General features: G+C 38.0%; 1 protein-coding gene and 1 pseudogene across 1 annotated transcript in view; both read left to right on the top strand.

Annotated features, from left to right (window-relative positions):
• Positions 1 to 20616, top strand: part of MTMR9 (myotubularin related protein 9) — an 82582-nt gene that overhangs the window by 26259 nt on the left and 35707 nt on the right. The window contains exons 4-6 of the mRNA XM_029203116.1: positions 10886 to 11059; positions 13728 to 13945; positions 15059 to 15220. Coding sequence (XP_029058949.1) covers positions 10886 to 11059; positions 13728 to 13945; positions 15059 to 15220 — 554 coding nt within the window. The remainder of the gene's footprint in view (positions 1 to 10885; positions 11060 to 13727; positions 13946 to 15058; positions 15221 to 20616) is intronic.
• On the top strand, positions 3811 to 5215 carry LOC114884258 (annotated as a pseudogene).

Raw genomic sequence — 20616 nt, 5'->3', positions numbered from 1 at the left:
GCAGTTCCCTTGATTCATTCACCAATTCACGCTGCCCCGCCTGTATGGAGCATTTTTATATAGTTTGTGGATATCTACCTGTATTTACATTTATATTCAGGGTCTTTATAACATTAAAAACTGCATAGTAAGCATTCTCAAATGCATGATGCTTTTCTTTTGTATTCATTAACTACTAGCTAACAGCTACCTTAGAGGAATCCTTAGTTACTTCCTAGGTGGAAAACGGCAGTCACAGTTTGATCTGGAAGGGAGATGTCTGGATGATTTTCTTGGTTATCCATAAACGTCTGTATAAATGACTTGCTCATGATTTATCTTGTAGTTAGGTGCCATAAGTGGACCAGTCTAAGTCTACATTGAACAAGCCAACGTTCAAATCAGTCTCCTGTTCTGTGCAGAAATCCTCTGTGCTAACACATCCACGCTTTGGTTGTCCAGCTTCTGCTTGAAATCTCTAGTGCAAGAGAATTTGCAAAATCGCACAGTAACGTCCCAGATGGGAACAGTCCTAATACCAAGCTGAAGTTCCCCTGTACTTAGACCCCATGTTTCTGATGTTGTCTTGTGTTTTTCAGGTTGTCTTATTCCTCTACTATGAATTGTTCTTCAAATCAAGAACTTTTATGTCCCCATTAAGTTTCCTCTTCTACAGATTAAATATCAGTATTTATTTCAGCCTTTTCCCATAGTACTGAACTCAGGGCCCCACCCTGTTCTGGCTGCTTTCCTCAGCAAGGCCTTCAGTTTGTCATTGATTCTCTTAAAACATGGTACCCGTAACATTTAGCGTAGATTGGAACTATTACTGATACTTTACTGTACCCCAAATTTGCATTGGCCTTTTTCAGAATTAAATTACTAATGAAATAAACTAAAATTCCTTCATCCTTATACATGTGTTGTTAAGGGATCCTCCTTGCCTTTTTGTTTGTTTGTCCATTCATTCATTCTTATATTCAACATTTTTTTCCTCGTAGGCATTTCCTTTTGGGGTTAGCTAATTATTTAAGCAATTTGTATATTTGAATTTCTGTTTTAAATTCCTGCAAATTTTGTAATCCAAAAATTTAATGAGAACATCTTTAATGCCTTGATTTGAGGTATTTGCTTACTATTGCTAGATTATGGAAATTTTAGATAAGCAAAGCATGGTCCCTTCCTTCTAATTGTTCAAAGTCTAATAATTATCTAAGTAATTGAATACAATAAAATAAGTGCTGACAAAATTTCCACAAGACACAGGGGAAATGAAATTATTAGATCTGTGTTATAGAAAGTCAGTTCTGTTGCAAAATGCTGAGAAAATGCTTAATCGGATACTGTAATAACATAAAGTAGATGGTTGGATCAGTAGCAGAGCGATTACAGTGCAGAAGGATTCAGGAAGTGGAATTAAAAGGAGTTGGTGACCCACTCCCTGGATGTGAGAGGTAAAACAGGCAGTGGCATCTAGGTTTTACCATTGAAATGGGAAAGACAGAAAGAGAAATGTGTTTGACAGGGAATGAGCTGAGTTCAGTTGTGGGGATGGCAAATTCAAAGGGCCTGTGTGGTACATGTCATTGAATATGTACAAGAGATAGTTTAGAGCTTATTTGAGAGATCTGTGTTAAAAATGAAATATTGAGCATAATCAACGTATACATTGTGGGAACCATGGGGAGAAGTTGATATTGCTGAGGGAAAGCATCTAAAGTAAGTAGGGGGCCAAGGATGAACCATGTAAGGGATGAGTGGAGGAAAAAGCCAAGGGAAGAGCGATCTTCAAGGAGGGGGTCACTAATGTGAAAGCTTCTTATTCATTGTTTATTGTCTCTCTTCTGGTCTAGGATACAAGCTGCTAGAATATAAACTTTAGGATGGTGGGAAACATACATGTCATTCTTATTCTCTACTGTGTTCTTTTTTTTAACATCTTTATTGGAGTATAATTGCTTTACAATGGTGTGTTAGTTTCTGCTTTATAACAAAGTGAATCAACTGTACATATACGTATATCCCCATACCTCCTCCCTCTTGCATCTCCCTCCCACCCTCCCTATCCCACCCCTCTAGGTGGTCACAAAGCCCCGAGCTGATCTCCCTGTGCTATGCAGCTGCTTCCCACTAGCTATCTATTTTACATTTGGTAGTATATATAAGTCCATGACACTCTCTCACTTCGTCCCAGCTTACCCTTCCCCCTCCCTGTGTCATCAAGTCCATTCTCTACGTCTGCATCTTTATTCCTGTCCTGCCCCTAGGTTCCTCAGAACCATTTTTTTTTTTTTTAGATTCCATATATATGTGTTAGCATACAGTATTTGTTTTTCTGTTTCTGACTTACTTCACTCTGTATGACAGACTCTAGGTCCATGCACCTCACTACAAATAACTCAATTTCGTTTCTTTTTATGGTTGAGTAATATTCCATTGTATATATGTGCTACATCTTCTTTATCCATTCATCTGTTGATGGACACTTAGGTTGTTTCCATGTCCTGGCTATTGTAAGTAGAGCTGCAATGAACATTGTGGTACATGACTCTTTTTGAATTATGGCTTTCTCAGGGTATCTACTGTATTCTTAGCACATGATTGGCAAGCAGTAGATATTTGTTGAGCGAATGAATATAGGAATGTGTGCATTTATGCAGGATAGGACAAAAGGACAATAAGGCCTTCTATATATCTTTGGAATCCTCTGCCAGGTAGACATATATCACTTAGTCAGTATTCGTTGAGTAAGGTTTTTTGACCATCTAAAAAACTTTCTAAATAGTATTAGCCAGTCCCTTCTTCTCTATTATATCCAAAAGAGATGTATGGTATTGAGAAGACAGAGTACTAAAACTAGCTATCAAGCTATCTTATGTTGCATCCCAGATATGTTGGCTGCTTGACTTTCTGGGACTCAGTTTCCAAGTCTACATGATGAAAGTATTGGACAAATGATCTTTAAGAGTTCCTCCCCTTTTAACATGCTTTTATTCTAGAATATCATGAAATATTATTTCAGATACTTTGCTGAAATACACATATATAGTATATCAGTACTCCCCCAATCTACTACTTCAGAAATTATATACAACAAAGATGATGATAAGGTAATGGTTGAGTAGCTTCTATCTGACAAGACCTCCTGCAGATATACAATGACAAACTATGAATAAAATACAGAAAACTACTACTTGGAGGCTCTGGTAAGTGAACAGAAATCAGCATATTTTAGAGGGGAGTCAAAACTTAGAGGAAGTGAATGACAGAGTGAATTTCCTATTTTGCGGGCCTTGTCCTGAGGTCAGTGAAATTATGGCATTGATGGTATAGGACAGCTAACATTCTGGTGAAAAGCCCGCTTTCTCTCTGGTGGGAGGAAGGGCTTGGGGAACCAGAGAGCCAGAGGAGGGGAACCTTGATTCTGTATATAACCCTGAATCTCTGGCTGAATCTTGACCCATGATTGCATGGGAGAGACTGGGAGCAGTCAGAGCTAAGGTCTGAGCTGCCATGCACCTCAGATGTTACAGAGTTTGCAGTTTAAGTCTGAACAAGCCGTTTCCTTGTAAAACAGAAGCATAACACTCTTCAAAGGTGTGTAATAGAATTCAGTTTCTGGACATTCACAATGTCCAGGATACAGCCCAAAGTTAAGCCAGGATATTATGACCCGTTCTTAAGAAAAAAGACAATCAGCTCCCTTTCCTCAGCTGCCGCTAAGGTGCTTGGTCCTTCTGAGGAAGCTAAGGCCGCGTTGGGGTGCAGCCCTCACTTCATCCGGTGACTAGCATCGCTCCTGGCAGCACCTGGCTAGCACTCACCCACACCATGGCCTCCGTCTCGGAGCTCGCCTGCATCTACTTGGCCCTCATCCTGCACTACTGAGGTGACGGTCATGGAGGATAAGATCAATGCCTTCATTAAAGCAGCAGGTGTAAATGTTGAACCTTTCTGGCCAGGCTTGTTTGCAAAGGCTTTGGCCAGTGTCAGCATTGGGAGCCTCATCTGCAATGTGGGGGCAGGTGGACCTGCCCCAGCAGCTGGTGCTGCCCCAGCAGGAGGTCCTGCCCCCTCCCCCAGTGCTGCCCCAGCTGAGGAGAGTAAGTGGAAGCAAAGAAAGAAGAATCTGAAGTCTGATGATGACATGGGCTTTGGTCTTTTTGACTGAACTAAACTTCTTTAGTAACACAAAAAGCTGGGCTCTTTGCAAAAAACAAAAGACAATCAGCAATTGCCAACCCCCAGATGACTCAGATGTTCAAGTGATCATACAAGATCTTTCGAGCAGCTGTTTAAACTGCCCCATTTTCCATAAAGGAGACTATGCTTAAAATGAGAGAAAAGACAGGAAACCTCAGCAGAGAAATAGAGAACATTAAGAAGAGTCAAATGGAACTCAGCATTTTTTGAAAAATTTGTATCTGAAATAAAATATTCACTAGGCTAAATGACAGAGGACAGAAACAGTAAAATTGAAATTAGAGCAATAGAAATTATTTGGAGAAATAGAGAAGAGAAATTATGGAAAAAGAAACAGAGCCTCAAGAATATGTGGAACAATATCAGAATATCTAGTATATATATAATTACAGATCCAGGAGAGAATAGACAGAATAGGTAGAAAAAATATTTAAAGAAATAATGTTCAGAAACTAAAAATTTGGTGAATATTCTGAATTCAAAAAACTCAGCAAGCCCCAAACAGGATAAGTATGAAGAAAATCATGCTAGGCACATCATAGTCAGACTGTCAATGAACCATGATAACATGAAGATCTTGAAAGCTGCCAGATAAAAACAACACATTACATACACAGAGACAATTCAAATGACCGTGGACTATTTATCAGAAATCATGGTGACTAGAAGACAAGGCTTTTAAAGTGTTGAAAGGAGTAAAACCTATCAACCCTGAATTCTGTATCTGGTGAAAGTATCTTTCAAGGAGGAAGGTGAGACAACATTTTCGGATAAAAAGAAGCTAAGAATTTGTCACCAAGAGACCTTCACTATAAGAAATGTTAAAGGAAGTTCTTCAGACTGAAGGGAAATAATACCAGAGGGAAACCTGAATACTCAAAATGATTGAAGAATATTGGAAATGGTAAATTCTAGGTAAATAAAACAAGTTTTTTTTCTTTTTAGTGTCTTTAAAATATGTATGACTACTTAAAGCAAAAACTATGGCATTGGGGGCTTCCCTGGTGGCGCAGTGGTTAAGAATCTGCCTGCCAGTGCAGGGGACACGGGTTCGAGCCCTGGTCCGGCAAGATCCCACATGCCGCGGAGCAGCTAAGCCCGTGCACCACAACTACTGAACCTGCGCTCTAGAGCCTGCGAGCCACAACTACTGAGCCCGCATGCCACAACTACAGAAGCCTGTGCTCCACAACAAGAGAAGCCACCACAGTGAGGAGCCCGCACACAGCAACGAAGACCCAATGCAGCCAAAAATAAATAAATATATAAATAAATTTATTAAAAAAACAAAAACAAACTATGGCATTGCCTTTGTGGTGTTTATAGTATATGTAGACATATTACGTATGGAAACTATGTCATTAAAAATGACTGGGTGTGGTGTGGCTGAATGGATATAGATCAGTACAGCTTCAAGGTTTTTACATATTATGTAATGTGGGCTAATATTTAAATTAACAATATATATTATAATCCCTAAAGCAGAGTTTCTCGAACTTGGCACTGTTGACGTTTGGGCTAGATAATTCTTTGTTGTGAGAAGCTGTCCTGTGCATTGTAGGATGTTTGGCAGTATCCCTGGCCTGCCACTAGATGCCAGTAGCATTCTTCTCCTCCAACCCCAGTAGTCTTCAGTCATTGGCAGATGTTCTCTTGGGGCAGAATCACCCCTAGCTGCGAACCATTGTCTTAAGCAGTCACTTCTTAAAAATGTTAAGAGGTATAATTAAAAGATTAATACATTAAAGTGCAATTCTAAAAAGTATTTAAATCAAAAGAAAGTGGGAAAGAAGAAACAGCAATAAAAACTGAAGGGGCAAACAGAAAATAAATGCTAGAGTAAAATCCAGCTGTATCGATATTTAATATTGGTGAGCTAAATGCTCCAATTAAAAGGCAGAGACTGTCAGAATGAATTAAAGAAAAAAGCAAGGGAGTTCCCTGGTGGCCTAGTGGTTAGGATTCCAAGGCTTTCACTGCTGAGGGCTCGGGTTAGGTCCCTGGTTGGGGAACTGAGATCCCTCAAGCTGCGTGGTGTGGCCAAAAAAAGAAGAAGAAAAAAGCAAGATGCAAATATTGCTGTGTACAAGAGATGCATTTTGAATATAAAGAGACAGATTGAAAATAAATGGGTGGGGAAAATGTGCCATGAAAATAATAAGTATAAAAAAGAAGTAGCTTTATTAATTCCAGATTAAAAAAAAAACTTCAAGACACAGAATGTTATCAAATAAAGAGGGTCATTCCATAATAATAAAATTCATCAGGACAACATAATGATTTATATATAAAAATAAATATTTATGCCTGATAGCCAAAATTGATGGAAATGAAGAAATAAGCAATTCTGTGATGATTGTAGATTGTTTAAACTGCCCTCTCAGCAAGTAATAGAACAACTAAACTAAAACAAAACAACAACAAAACAAGTAGAGACAGAGAATCTGAACAACACTCTCTGATATTCATTGAATACTACTTCCCAACTTTTGCACAATAAACAACATGCAAGAGCACATGGTATGTTTTCTAAGAGAGAATATATGCTGGGCTATTAAATAAATATCAATAAATTTAAAAGGATTGAAACCATACAGTATATAATCCCTGATCACAAAGTAATTATATTAGAAATCAGTTAACACTAAGATATCGAGGAATACCCAGAGTATTTCTAAATTAAACAAAATGCTTGTAAATAATCTGTAACTCAAAGATGAAATCAGAAAGGAAATTAGGAAATATTTTGAACTGAATGATAATATCAAAATTTGTAGAATATAGCTAAAGCAATGTTTAGAGAGAAACTTATAATGTTAAAGTGCTAATATAAAACAAGAAGAAAGGTCTAAAATCACCAACTTAAGCTCCAACTTAAGAAACTGGGGAAAAAAATGAGCAAAGTAACTTGAAAGAATGAAATGATAAAAATAAGAGCAGAAATGAACAAAATAACTAGAACTAATAAGTTTAGCAAGGTTGCTCGGTACAAGTGTACAAAATCTAACTGGCAATAAGCAACCTTAAAATGAATAAAATACTTAGTAATACATTTAACAAAAGGGCAGGATCTATACACTGGAAAACACAAAACATTGCTGAGAGAAGTTAAAGGACATCTAAATAAAAGGAGAAACACATGTTCATGGATTGGAAGACAGTATGGTTAAGATCAGTCAGTAATGGGCTGAGTTATGTAAAGGACCCAATAGTAAATACTTTAGGCTTTGGGGGTCATGAAATCTTTGTTGCAGCTGCTCCACTCTGCTGTTACAGCATGAAAACAGCAATAGATAATATATCAATGAATGGGTGGTGCTGTGTTCCAACAGTATCTTACAGGCATACCTCATTTTATTGCATTTTCATCTTATTGTGCTTTTCAGATATTGTGTTCTTTACAAATTGAAGGTTTGTGGCAATCCTATGTCAAGCAAGTCTTTCAGTGCCATTTTTCCAACAGCATTTGCTTACTTCATGTCTCTGTTGCATTTTGGTAATTCTGAAAATACTTCAAATCCTCCACCAGCAGAAAGATTATGACTTGCTAAAGGCTCAGATGATGGTTAGCATTTTTTAGCAACAAAATATTTTAAAATTAAGGTATGTACCTTTTATTTTTTTAAGACATATTGATGTTGCACACTTAATAGACTACAGTATAGTGTAAACATAACTTACATGCATTGGGAAAGCAAAAAATTTGTGACTCGCTTTGTTGCAATATTCACTTAATTGCAGTGGTCTGGAACCAAACTGCAATGTCTCTGAGGTATGCCTGCATTTACAAAAACAAGCAGGGGCCTGGATTTGGCTTGTGGACTATAGTTTGCTGACCTCTCATTAAGATGCTAATTCTCTCCAAATTGATTTATTGATTCAGTGCAACTCCTATCAAAATTCCAATAGATGTCTTTGTAGAAATTGCCAAGATTATCCTGGAATTTATATGGAACTGCAGAGTTACTAGAATAGCCAAAACAACTTTGAAAAAGAAATAGCTAAATTATTTACATTACTTGATTTCAAATTTTACTATCAGGTTACAGTAATCAAGAGAATGTGGTATATTGGCTTCAGGATAGATATATAAATCCATGGAACAAGATAGAGGGTCTAGAGATAAACTCTCCCATTTGTGGTCAATTTTTGCCAAAGGTGCCTAGACAATTCTATAGGTAAAGGAGAGTTTTTTTCAACTAATGGCATTGGAACAGTTGGACTGATAAAAGATAGATCTAGACCTTTACTTCCATCCACAAAAATTAACTCAAAATATATTATAGAACAAAACATAAGAGCTAAAGGTATACAATTTCTTGAAGAAAACACAGGAGAAAATATTTATGACCATAGATTAGGCAAAGATTTCTTAGATAAGACACTAAAAGTGACCGAAAGCAGATTAGTGATTTCCTAGTATTGGGTGTGGAGGGGAAGGTATGGACTGCAAAGATGCACAAGGGTATCCCAGCAAACACCATGTAGGATAATCAAAAGGAAATTTTTACTTAGATGTATTGAGTTCAGCTATCAAACAGTAAGGCAAAGAGAATATCACAAAATTAACCAAAGAGAAAAGACAAATTACATACATGGTGAAACAAAATTAGAAGAGAAAAAAAACAATTTGATAAAATTAAACATCTACTTATGATAAAAGCTCTTAGCAGAGTTGGATTTGAAAGGAATTTATTTAATCTGATACAGGGTAGCTACAAAAACAAAAATACACGAAAAGCAAATCTTTCGTTTGACAAAGATGCCTGCCATTGCTACTCATAGCTGACTCAGGAAGACAAGAAGGAAAAATAAAAGGTATTAGGATTGAAATGAAAGAAGCAAAATTGCTATTAGTTGGGTTTTTTTGGCCACGCAGTACGTGGGATCTTAATTCCCTGATCAGGGGTTAAACCTGCCCCCCTGCATTGGGAGCGCAAAGTCTTAACCATTGGACCACCAGGGAAGTCCCTGCTCTTAGTTGTTGATTATATGCTTCTCTACATAGGAAACTGAAAGAATCTTGAAATTGTAGGCATTTCTCTACACCAAACATAATTTTGAAGACATACAACTAAAATGCCGTAAAAATATAATGTTCCTAGGAGTATATCTAAGAAAAGATGTTTATTGAGAGAATTTTAAAACTTTATTGAAAAATTAAGAAAGCTTTGAAAAGTGGAGGGACACTATGCTCATAGACAAGGATATTAAATATTATAAAGATGTCTCCAAATCAATCTATAAAGTCAGTGCCATCTTATTAAAACACCAGTGGGTTTTTAAGTGGAGTTTGATAAAAGTTACATGAAAGAGCAAAGGATCAAGGGGAACCAAGGTTCTCTTGAAGAGCAAGAAGGAGGGAAGAGGATTCTAGGAGACGTAGCCTACTAAATACAAAGTTTATTCTAAAAGCCATGGATGGACTTGCTGCAGCTAGACAAGTGGGACAGAATAGAGAGGCCAACGTGTGGAAAGTTAATATTTGACAGAAGTGGCATTGCAGGTCAATGAAGAATCATAGCATTCTCTGGAGTAGGAAATCAGTAAGTAATACCTAATTGTGAAAAATAGCCAAGAATTAAAAAAAAAACAAAAAACAGCTGAAAGAGTTGAAAATGGTTGCTTCTGGGGAAAGGGAATTAGATGATGTGTGAGCAGGAAACAGGTAAATTCCTTTTTAAAAAATAATTTTTTAGAAACTGTCTTTTAAATTAGTAATGTGAATAACTGAACAGTGAAAAAATTTAATTAAAAAATATGATATTGTATCTTGTAAAAGGATTTTTTTAAAAAATACATTTATCAAACATGCTTTGGTTTATCCTCCTGATACTACAAGCCATGGCCAGCATGTTAGGGCAACTCTGATTTATAGGAACATATTGAAATTTACATACACATAATTTTGTTTGTTTGTTTGTTTTTTGCTGTGCAAAGCTTTTTACAGTCTTTAAGTGATTTTCATTTTTGATATTAGAAATAATTTGTCATTTGATAGTTTTATGTTGTGTACTTTTGGTTCTTAGCATACTGAGTTTGAAATTATTTCATTGACCTCTAAGTATAATCTTTCTTAGTATTAAGTTGTTATTGCTTTAAGAGAGATGTTAACAGTCTTTCCTCATTTTTCTCCTTTTTTAAATAACAGAAATGAGCAAGGGGTTTGATGTAAGTATTAGCAGTGTTCTGTTCTGGTTAAGCATCATCTGGAGTATTAGTCTTCCTGTTGCTGTACTTTAAGAGTACCATTAACAAAGTAAATGGTACCAAGACAAGAAGGAATGAGATGATGTTGGCCCTGATATTCATAAATATACTTAATATATTTAACTTGGAGAATAGAAGACTAAGGGAGAAACAACTCTTTCATATATTCCATAAGATGTCATGTGAAATGGGGAACTTGTACTGAAATCACAGTAAACAACAATAGAGGAAGTTACAGAGCAATAAGTTTTGCTCAATAGGAGGAAGAACTTTCTAGGAACTAGGGATACCTAGCACTGTAGGAAGCTGGCTCTGAAGAGTGGAGCTCCTTTTCTGTGGAAGTATTTAAGTATGGGCTAGGTATCCTTCTATTAAATTCCTGTGAGATGGCTTCTTCACTGTATGAAAATTGATCTCTAAGCTTTAAAAGTTTTCAGATTATTTTGTGACATTGAGATACTTGCTTAGCTTTGAAGTATTTTGTGTTTTTCAGACCAGTGAATGGAGGTTAAGCTATGTCAATAAGGAATTTGCTGTTTGCCCCTCTTACCCACCAATTGTCATAGTACCCAAAGCCATTGATGATGAAGCTCTTCGGAAGGTAGCTACGTTTCGACATGGAGGACGCTTCCCAGTACTCAGCTATTATCATAAAAAAAATGGAATGGTAAGTGAACAATAAATACTACTGCTTAATCGACTGGAAGACTTGGTTTGAGGTTCTTAGAAATGTTCCCCTTTTCTGTGTACCTGTTCATTGATGTGATTAGTCTCTCCCGCTGGGACTTCTGTTATTTAAGCTTTAGGGAATCAGGAGTAGAGTGTTTTCTGTGATCAGGACATGACTTTGAATTCTTTCCATGATGCTGCTTAACCTTAGAAAAGCCCAAAGAAGTGTATCTTTAGGACTCAGTACAAAGGGAGCTAATGTTTAGTTTATACTTAAAATGAACACTCTTAGGTAGAAAAATAAATTTCTCTGACCGGAATAATGGTATGATACTTTATTTTAATTATTCTCACCAGATTTTCCTGTGAAAGGTAAATTGAACAGATGTTTTTATTTTCAGAAGGGAAAAGAGTGACACATGTCATTAGTCACAACTTAAGTAAACACAGGAGTCAGGAATTGAATAGGCAAGTGCTCACTGTATGTTCGTTTCCTAAATATTTTCGAAGTTCATTTCTCTCCTCTTATTTTCTCTTTGTCAGTAAACTCTGCTTCTCATTTTGAATCCAATAGTAAATGAGTGGGTAAGTTACAGCTATCTTCCATTTTCCTTTTTCCCCTGGTAGTAAGTCAAGTGTAGATATTTAGGATAAAGGGATTTCTAGAAATCAGGTCACCTATCTTGCCTGCTTAGCAGTATTTCTCTTCACTAGGGTTCACCATAAAGCATTTTAACAACTCATAAAATATTTTATTGCATCCAGTTACATGGTAAGTGCAGTCTGAGAGTTAGCCATTGTCATCCTCTGGATGACCTTCCTTATGTTAAATTTCAGGGTAGTTAAGATAACAACAGTATGTATTATGGCACTGGTCCCCAACCTTTTTGGCACCAGGGACTCTTCATGGAAGACAGTTTTTCCACTGAAAGGGTGGGGGGTGGCTCAGGCGGTAATGCAGGTGATGGGTAGCGGCAGATGAAGCTTCGCTCGCCCACCTACCACTCACCTCCTACTCTGCGGCCTGGTTCCTAACAGGCTGTGGGCTGGTACCGGTCTGCGGCCTGGGGTTTGGGAACCCCTGTATTATGGGACGAGCTTGAAATAATTCTAAACCATTCGCCAGGGAATAGATCAGTATAACAGATATTGATTTCTTGAGAAAAGTTTCAAAAGCAGACTTCGAAGTATGTAGTTTTTGGTCTTTGGAGTCAAGTGGTTAAGTCCTGGAATACTGGAAGAAGGCCACTGGAGAATAAAGAATAAATGAGTAGTTTTCAAGATATTGAAAGTGATTCCCAAAACAAGAATAATAGTACATAAATTTTTTTTATTTTACCATCGGTGCCTTTTCTCTTTATAATTCTTGATAAAACCTGCCAACCCTAAGTTTATGTAGTTGAAGCCAAAGTTTCCTGGTGTGTAGGCTGTTATCATTATCTTAATTACAGGCCCAGATCTGCTGGATAATTAATTCACTGACTAAATGAATTGTAATATTTGATCTTAAAGAGGAACTATAATTTATTATGTGAAAGTATTTTGAGATAATAGGAAGAAAAATCGTGTAAAAGTGCAAGTCTTTTGTTTTACAATGATTATTGTCAATACATAGAAACATTTCTTTGTTTTAGGATCAAATTCATCTCCGAAGTGACACACAATTTTTTTATTCTTTTAAACATCTTTATTGGAGTATAATTGCTTCACAATGGTGTGTTAGTTTCTGCTGTATAATAAAGTGAATCAGCTATACGTATAACTTATATCCCCATATCCCCTCCCTCTTGCGTCTCCCTCCCACCCTCCTTATCCCACCCCTCTAGGTGGTCACAGAGCACCGAGCTGATCTCCCTGTGCTATGCGGCTGCTTCCCACTAGCTATTGGTTTTACATTTGGTAGTGTATATATGTCCATGCCACTCTCTCACTTCGTCCCAGCTTACCCTTCCCCCTCCCTGCATCCTCAAGTCCATTCTCTAGTAGGTCTGCGTCTTTATTCCCTTCATGCCCCTAGGTTCTTTCTTTTTTAAACAGAGAACAGGAGTCTTTATTTATTTATTTATTTATAAATTTATTTATTTATTTTGGGCTGTGTTGGGTCTTTGTTTCTGTGTGAGGACTTTCTCTAATTGTGGCAAGCGAGGGCCACTCTTCATCGTGGTGCACGGGCCTCTCACTATCGCAGCCTCTCTTGTTGAGGAGCACAGGCTCCAGACGCGCAGGCTCAGTAGTTGTGGCTCACGGGCCTAGTTGCTCCGCAGCATGTGGGATCTTCCCAGACCAGGGCTCGAACCCGTGTCCCCTGCATTAGCAGGCAGATTCTCAACCACTGCGCCACCAGGGAAGCCCCCACCTAGGTTCATCATGACCATTTTCTTTAGATTCCACCTCACTACAAATAACTCAGTTTCGTTTCTTTTTATGGCTGAGTAATATTGCATTGTATATATGTGCCACATCTTCTTTATCCATTCATCTGTCAGTGGACACTTAGGTTGCTTCCATGTCCTGGCTATTGTAAATAGAGCTGCAATGAACACTGTGGTACATTACTCTTTATAGAATTGTTTTTTGAGATACTCTTAATGTAGCTAATTCATTTCTGCTTTCAGAAACTTTAAAAAGCAGCTACTGTTAAATTTTAGACTCTATTGTCCTTGTAGGTTATTATGCGAAGTGGTCAGCCACTCACTGGCACAAATGGGAGACGGTGCAAAGAAGATGAGAAGCTGATAAATGCTACCCTCAGGGCAGGAAAGCGTGGCTACATCATTGACACCCGACCTCTAAACGTAGCTCAGCAAGCTAGAGCCAAAGGAGGCGGCTTTGAACAAGAAGCTCATTATCCCCAGTGGAGGCGGATTCATAAGTCCATTGAGAGGTAAAAGATTTGGGAGACAGTACTGGACTCTTATTTGAATATATTTAGAGTGGGTGAGCCCTTAGCTGTTCAAAAATCACAAGTTTTCAAATGAACCTTCATATTAACTTGAGTCAAAAATTGGCTGGATATCCTGTCCTTGTGTTTTTTGGGTTTTTTTGCGATACGTGGTCCTCTCACTGTTGTGGCCTCTCCCGCTGCGGAGCACAGGCTCCGGATGCACAGGCTCAGCAGCCATGGCTCATGGGCCCAGCCGCTCTGCGGCATGTGGGATCTTCCCGGACCGGGGCACGAACCCGTGTCCCCTGCATCGGCAGGTGGACTCTCAACCACTGCGCCACCAGGGAGGCCCTGTCCTTGTGTTTTATAAGATAAGCAGAAAACTTATGGTGGATGCTCAGAAGTGAGTTTTGATCAGATAGCATTTTTTCTCTGTTAGCTCTGAAATTTCATCACCATGAGGTCTGCTCCTCTACTTGTAGATCAGCAGTCACCAAACTTACTGAAAAGATATGCTACACATAATTATATTTTCCTAAGTCAAAAAGACTTAGACATTTAATTTCCCTGATACACACTTATTTTCACACCTTGTTTCCTCTACCTATATCATCTCCTTTATGCTTGCAATTAGTGATTTATAATTGCTTCTGGGTGGGTGAGTGGGTAGGAGTTAGAGTTAATAAAACAATGGGATCTGATCTGGCCTTGGGCATCCCTGCTGTGACAGCACAGGTGTCCAGAGTTGATTCTGTGGGAACGGGACACAGATGTTAGTGATGCTATTTTGTGACCTGTCACAAAAAGCAGTGCTGTGGCCCTCTTCTCAGTCAGATAATTCAGTTATGCAAACTGGGTTTAATCTGTTCAGTTGAGGAAGAGTTTACCATCGCAGGCATTTTAAGCATTTCACACTCATGTTTAAATATTAGTTTTTCAGTCTTTAACCCTATAAGTTATTATATAGCAAGGTAAATATTTTTATAGTATTTGTAGCTGCTTTTGCCCTTGGATATATATGGGAGGCTGAGTTTTTGATTTGGTTTCTTCCTTCATTGTTCTATGTTCTGTTTTCTTTCTTTCTTCTTTTTAACTTTTTCTTGTTTTTGAAAGGTATCACATTCTTCAGGAGAGCTTAATCAAACTCGTGGAAGCTTGTAATGACCAAACACATAACATGGACCGATGGCTCAGTAGATTGGAGGCCTCCAACTGGCTGACTCACATCAAGGAGATTCTGACAACTGCCTGTCTGGCAGCTCAGTGTCTCGACAGGTAAAGTGCATCTCCAGGTTATAGAGTGGGCCACTCACACCAACAAGACTTCGCTTCCATCCAGACCTGTGGTTGTGTATTATGTTACTGTTCTTGCCTGTCTGTATCTTATGTTTACATCATTTTACAAATAACTATAGAAGATAGTCAGTGCCATTCAGTGTCAGTGAAGTATGTGTGTAGAGTCTGGCATTTAATTGATAATGTTTGTTGAATGAATGTGAGCCATGTACATATACATGTCTTCCATGACAAAAATTTTTTAAGTATTAAAGGACCTATTTTTTCCTATAAAAATCCTTAAAATGTGAATCTACCAATTTTCCTTTTCTTAGACTGAAAAAGAATGAAAATAAGTTTTCTTATTTCTCCTCAGAGGGCCAAACTTGGCCTTCAAGGAACTTTTGAAATAGCAATGAAAGGAAACATGTAATTTTGTTACACAGTAAATGATCCTTTCTAATGTCTCAGCTATCTTGTTACAGACTACTTGATATGTGCAGTTATATCTGGATCTCAAGGAAAACCGGATGGTAGTGATGTGAAGTATATGAAGTGATTTTAGTTTATTCACTCAGTTGAAAGTTGTTAATCCTCGAGACTTGAGGCAGAAGACTTGAACAGGGGCAGAAGGATTGGTATAAGTTGTTGCAGAAGGTTAGAATGCCCTTTTCATTTACTTTTTCATTTTAAACCTGTTTTTTTTTTTTAAAAATAAATTTATCTATTTATTTAGGGCCGCGTCGGGTCTTCGTTGCTGCATGCGGGCTTTCTCTAATTGCCGCAAGTGGGGCCTTCTCTTCATTGCAGTGCGTGGGCTTCTCACTGTGGTGGCTTCTCTTGTTGCAGAGTACAGGCTCTAGGCGTGTGGGCTTCAGTAGTTGTGGCACGCAGGCTCAGTAGTTGTGGCGCACAGGATTAGTTGCTCTGCAGCATGTGGGATCTTCCGGGACCAGGGCTCAAACCCGTGTCCCCTGCATTGGCAGGTGGATTCTTAACCACTGCACCACCAGGGGAAGTCGTTTCAAAATGTTATACGCTTGCAAAGATGGGGTGGAGGGCGGTGCTGAACTTCCTAGCAGCCAATTCAAAGACAGAGAACACTTTGCTTAAAAATGAACCCACATAAACATGAATTTCAATTAGAACCCCGATCTGCATTCACACAGGATGCTGCAACAGGCCCTAGAAGAGCTGGCTAAGTCCTTGTCTTGGTCCATCTCTACTCTAATGTCTTCATTAGCTTCCACAGAGAATAGATGTCTCCTCGATAAGGCATCAGTTACTCCACTTGAAAGCAGATGGGACAAAGACTGAAAGGAGGTTTTCTGAAAACCAGATTTTTTTTTTTTTTTTTTTTTTTGCGGTATGCAGGCCTCTCACTGTTGTGGCCTCTCCTGTTGCGGAGCACAGGCTCCGGACGCACAGGCTTAGCGGCCATGGCTCACAGACCCAGCCGCTCCGCGGCATGTGGGATCTTCCCAGACCGGGGCACAAAACCGTGTCCCCTGCATCGGCAGGCAGACTCTCAACCACTGCGCCACTAGGGAAGCCCTACATATATAATTTCATTTAAGCTTCCAAACAATTGTTATGTATTATTACCCTACCTCTATAGATAAGGAAAAATAAAATCAGAGTAAGTTGCCTGAGTTGTACTGATTACAGCCCAAGTGGCAGTGCTGAGATTCCAACCTTTTTGTAAGAAATAATTAAGGAATAACACAGATAGACCCCTGAGTGTATGTCTCTGGATCATTTCCTGGATCTTTAAATGGCTGTTGTTCTGCTCTGGTATTTTCTATGCTATTTTGTTTGTTTGTTGTTGTTTTTGGTTTAAGTAACATCAGGGATGGTTAACATACAAACTTTTAGCTGGGAGAGCAAATCTATTTCAGAGAGAAAAATGCCGATCCCCTGGTTGTTTCAGAAGGGTCTCCTTATTTGCTTCAGAAAGCTGAAGGAAGACTCTGGGAGCACATTAATATATGCTAACAACTTTTTCTATAGGAAAGCGTGAAAACTTGCCCCACTCTTGTGCAAGATGGAACACGAAATATTTTGATACATTATCCTTCTATATTAAAAAAAAATCTAGGCTGCTGTTTTAAAATAGGATAGATGTGACCCCAGTTGCCTTTTGGGGGATTAATTTTTAAATGTTTGCACACCAACAATTTCATCAACAAAAACATACATCTCTGAATAAAATGAGAAATACTTATAACCAAGAAGAACAACAGATAATTTCACTGGTAGTTACTGATTTTATGTTTTTCAGTTTATCAGAGGGATTTTTCTTTTTGTGCAAGCATTTTGCATGCTTATTTTGGGTCAAATTCTAAACCTAGCCCTGACACCAGTATTTAATTCCCAGGGGCTAGTATATGTACACAAGGAAAACTTCCAAAGATATCTTCCTATCAACTGAGTTATTTAAAATAATCTATTTGTCTGCCAGAAAAAACATTGATATCATATTAAAGCTAAACTTTTGGAGGGGGAAACATATTTTGTTATTCATTTCTAAACAATTTAAAAAGAAATATGAAAATAATTACAAAATAAAACTTTCTAGAGTCATAAAATTATTTTATACTCCTAAGTGGTTAATTCCTTTTTTTAATTAATTGAAGTATATTTGATTTACAGTGTTGTATTAGTTTCAGGTGTACAGCAAAATGATTCAGTTATACATATACATATATCTATTCTTTTTCAGATTCATTTCCCATATAGATGATTACAGAGTATTGAGTAGAGTTCCCTGTGCTCTACAGTAGGTCCTTGCTGATTACCTATTTTATATATAGTAGTGTGTATAGGTTAATCCCAACCTCCTAATTTATCCCTTCCCCTCCTTTCCCTTTGGTAACCCATAAGTCTGTTTTCTAAGTCTGTGAGTCAGTTTCTGTTTTGTAAATAAGTTCATTTGTATCATTTTTTTAGATTCCACATATAAGTGATATGATTTGATATTTGTCTTTCTCTGTCTGACTTCACTTAGTATGATCATCTGTAGGTCCATCCATGTTGCTGCAAAAGGCATTATTTCATTCTTTTTTCATTGATTTTATCCCCATCAGTGTATACGTGTCAATCCCAATCTCCCAACTCATCACACCACCACCACCACCACCACCCCCGCCACTTTCCCCCCTTGGTGTCCGTACATTTGTTCTCTACATCTGTGTCTCAATTTCTGCCCTACAAACCAGTTCATCTGTACCATTTTTCTAGGATCCACATATATGCGTTAATATACTATATTTGTTTTTCTCTTTCTGCCTTACTTCACTCTGTATGACAGTCTCTAGATCCATCTACATCTCTACAAAGGACACGATTTCGCTCCTTTTCATGGCCGAATAGTATTCCATTGTGCACATGTGCCACATCTTCTTTATCCATTCATCTATCGATGGACCTTTAGGTTGCTTCCATGTCTTGGCTATTGTAAACAGTGCTGCAATGAACACTGAGGTGCATGTATCTTTTCGAAGTATGGTCTTCTTCAGATATATGCCCAGGAGTGGGATTGCTGGATCATATGGTAGATCTATTTTTAGTTTTTTGAGGAACCTCCATACTGTTTTCCATAGTGGCTATGTCAGTTTACATTCCCACCAATAGTGTAGGAAGGTTCCCTTTTCCCCACACCCTCTCCAGCATTTATTGTTTGTAGACTTTTTGATGATGGCCATTCTGAATGGTGTGATGGGATACCTCAGTAGTTTTGATTTGCATTTCTCTATTAGCGATGTTGAGCAACTTTTCATGTGCTTTTGGCCATCTGCATGTCTTTGGAGAAATGTCTGTTTATATCTTCTGCCCATTTTTTGATTGGGTTGTTTTCTGCATCATATGTTTGTATATTTTGGAGATTAATCCCTTGTCAGTTGCTTCGTTTGCAAATGTTTTCTCCCATTCTGTGGGTTTTCTTTTCATTTTGTTTATGGTTTCCTTTGCTGTGCAAAAGCTTTTAAGTTTTTTTTTTTCTGGCTGCGTTGGGTCTTCGTTGCTGCACATAGACTTTCTCCAGTTGTGGCGAGCAGGGGCTACTCTTCATTGCAGTGTGCAGGCTTCTCATTGCGGTAGCTTCTCTTGTTGTGGAGCATGGGCTCTAGGCACGCGGGCTTCAGTAGTTGTGGCTCACAGGCTCCAGAGCGCAGGCTCAGTAGTTGCGCATGGGCTTAGTTGCTCTGCAGCATGTGGGATCTTCTCGGACCAGGGATTGAACCCGTGTCCCCTGCATTGGCAGGCAGATCCCTAACAACTGTGCCACCAGGGAAGTCCCACTTTTAAGTTTATTCGGTCCCATTTGTTTATTTATTTATTTATTTATTGGAGTATAGTTGCTTTACACTGCTGTGTCAGTTTGTTTTTATCTTCATTAATGTAGGAGGTGGATTGAAAAAGATATTGCTGTGATTTACGTCAAAGAGTGTTCTGCCTATGTTTTCCTCCAAGAGTTTTATAGTATCTGGTCTTATATTTAGTTTTTTAATCCATTTTGAGTTTATTTTTGTATATGGTGTTAGAGAATGTTCTAATTTCATTCTTTTACATGTATCTGTCCAGTTTTTCCAGCACACTGAGGGGTTAATTGTAATATTTCCACAAAGACATGTCATAAGTGACAAGCCAGAAGCTGTGACTTGGGCTTGAGGTAGACGTTTTAGTACTGTATGAAGCTCTGTAAGTAAAAATTTTAGATTCAACATTAATTAGACAGTATAATCAGACAATATAATCAGGACAGCAATTGTTAGTATGTCGACCACACATTTACAGATACTGGCAAGAGAACTGGCTAAATTATCAAACCCGAGACGAAAATGCCTACTTTTGTTATTTCCTTAAGTCATCAAGAAGATTCAATTGTTCTCAGCTTTGAAAAAAGGATATTGACTACAAAAAATTTACATAGACAGTAGCATGCATTCTTAGGTATGATGGAACAATTTAATTAATGATGATGTTAGGATCCCGTTTTCATACATGCATTGTTCTTTTTTTTTTATGACGTCTCTTTCCATTTATTCATCTGATCTATCCATTAATTCGTCTACTTTTTGACGCTTCCAAGCACATTACAGATCATTTACCTTTTTGTATTAACATTTTTTCTTTTTTATTCAAACACAAAGTCACAAAAATTATAATCATCCTCATCAGTTCACTCAGTCCCATGTAATTTTTTTTTCATCTTGGTCTTTTGTTAGCACTTTTATGAATTCATCAGTTTTCCATTAGAGCTCTGAAAATGCTTATTCATTCAGTTCAGAAGTATAGTCAGTTACCAGAAACCTGTACTCGTCAGAGTCTTTTCCATGAATTCCTTGAAGATGAAACCCTTTTATGGGAACATTTTTGCAAAAGCATCAGAGTACACC

The sequence above is a fragment of the Monodon monoceros genome, unplaced genomic scaffold, assembly GCF_005190385.1.
Source record: "Monodon monoceros isolate NGI ecotype Baffin Bay Population unplaced genomic scaffold, NGI_Narwhal_1 Super_Scaffold_5, whole genome shotgun sequence".
In the NCBI taxonomy this organism is placed as follows: Eukaryota; Metazoa; Chordata; class Mammalia; order Artiodactyla; family Monodontidae; genus Monodon; species Monodon monoceros.
Note: the sequence above shows the minus strand (reverse complement) of the source record. Positions and strands in the feature narration are given on the sequence as shown.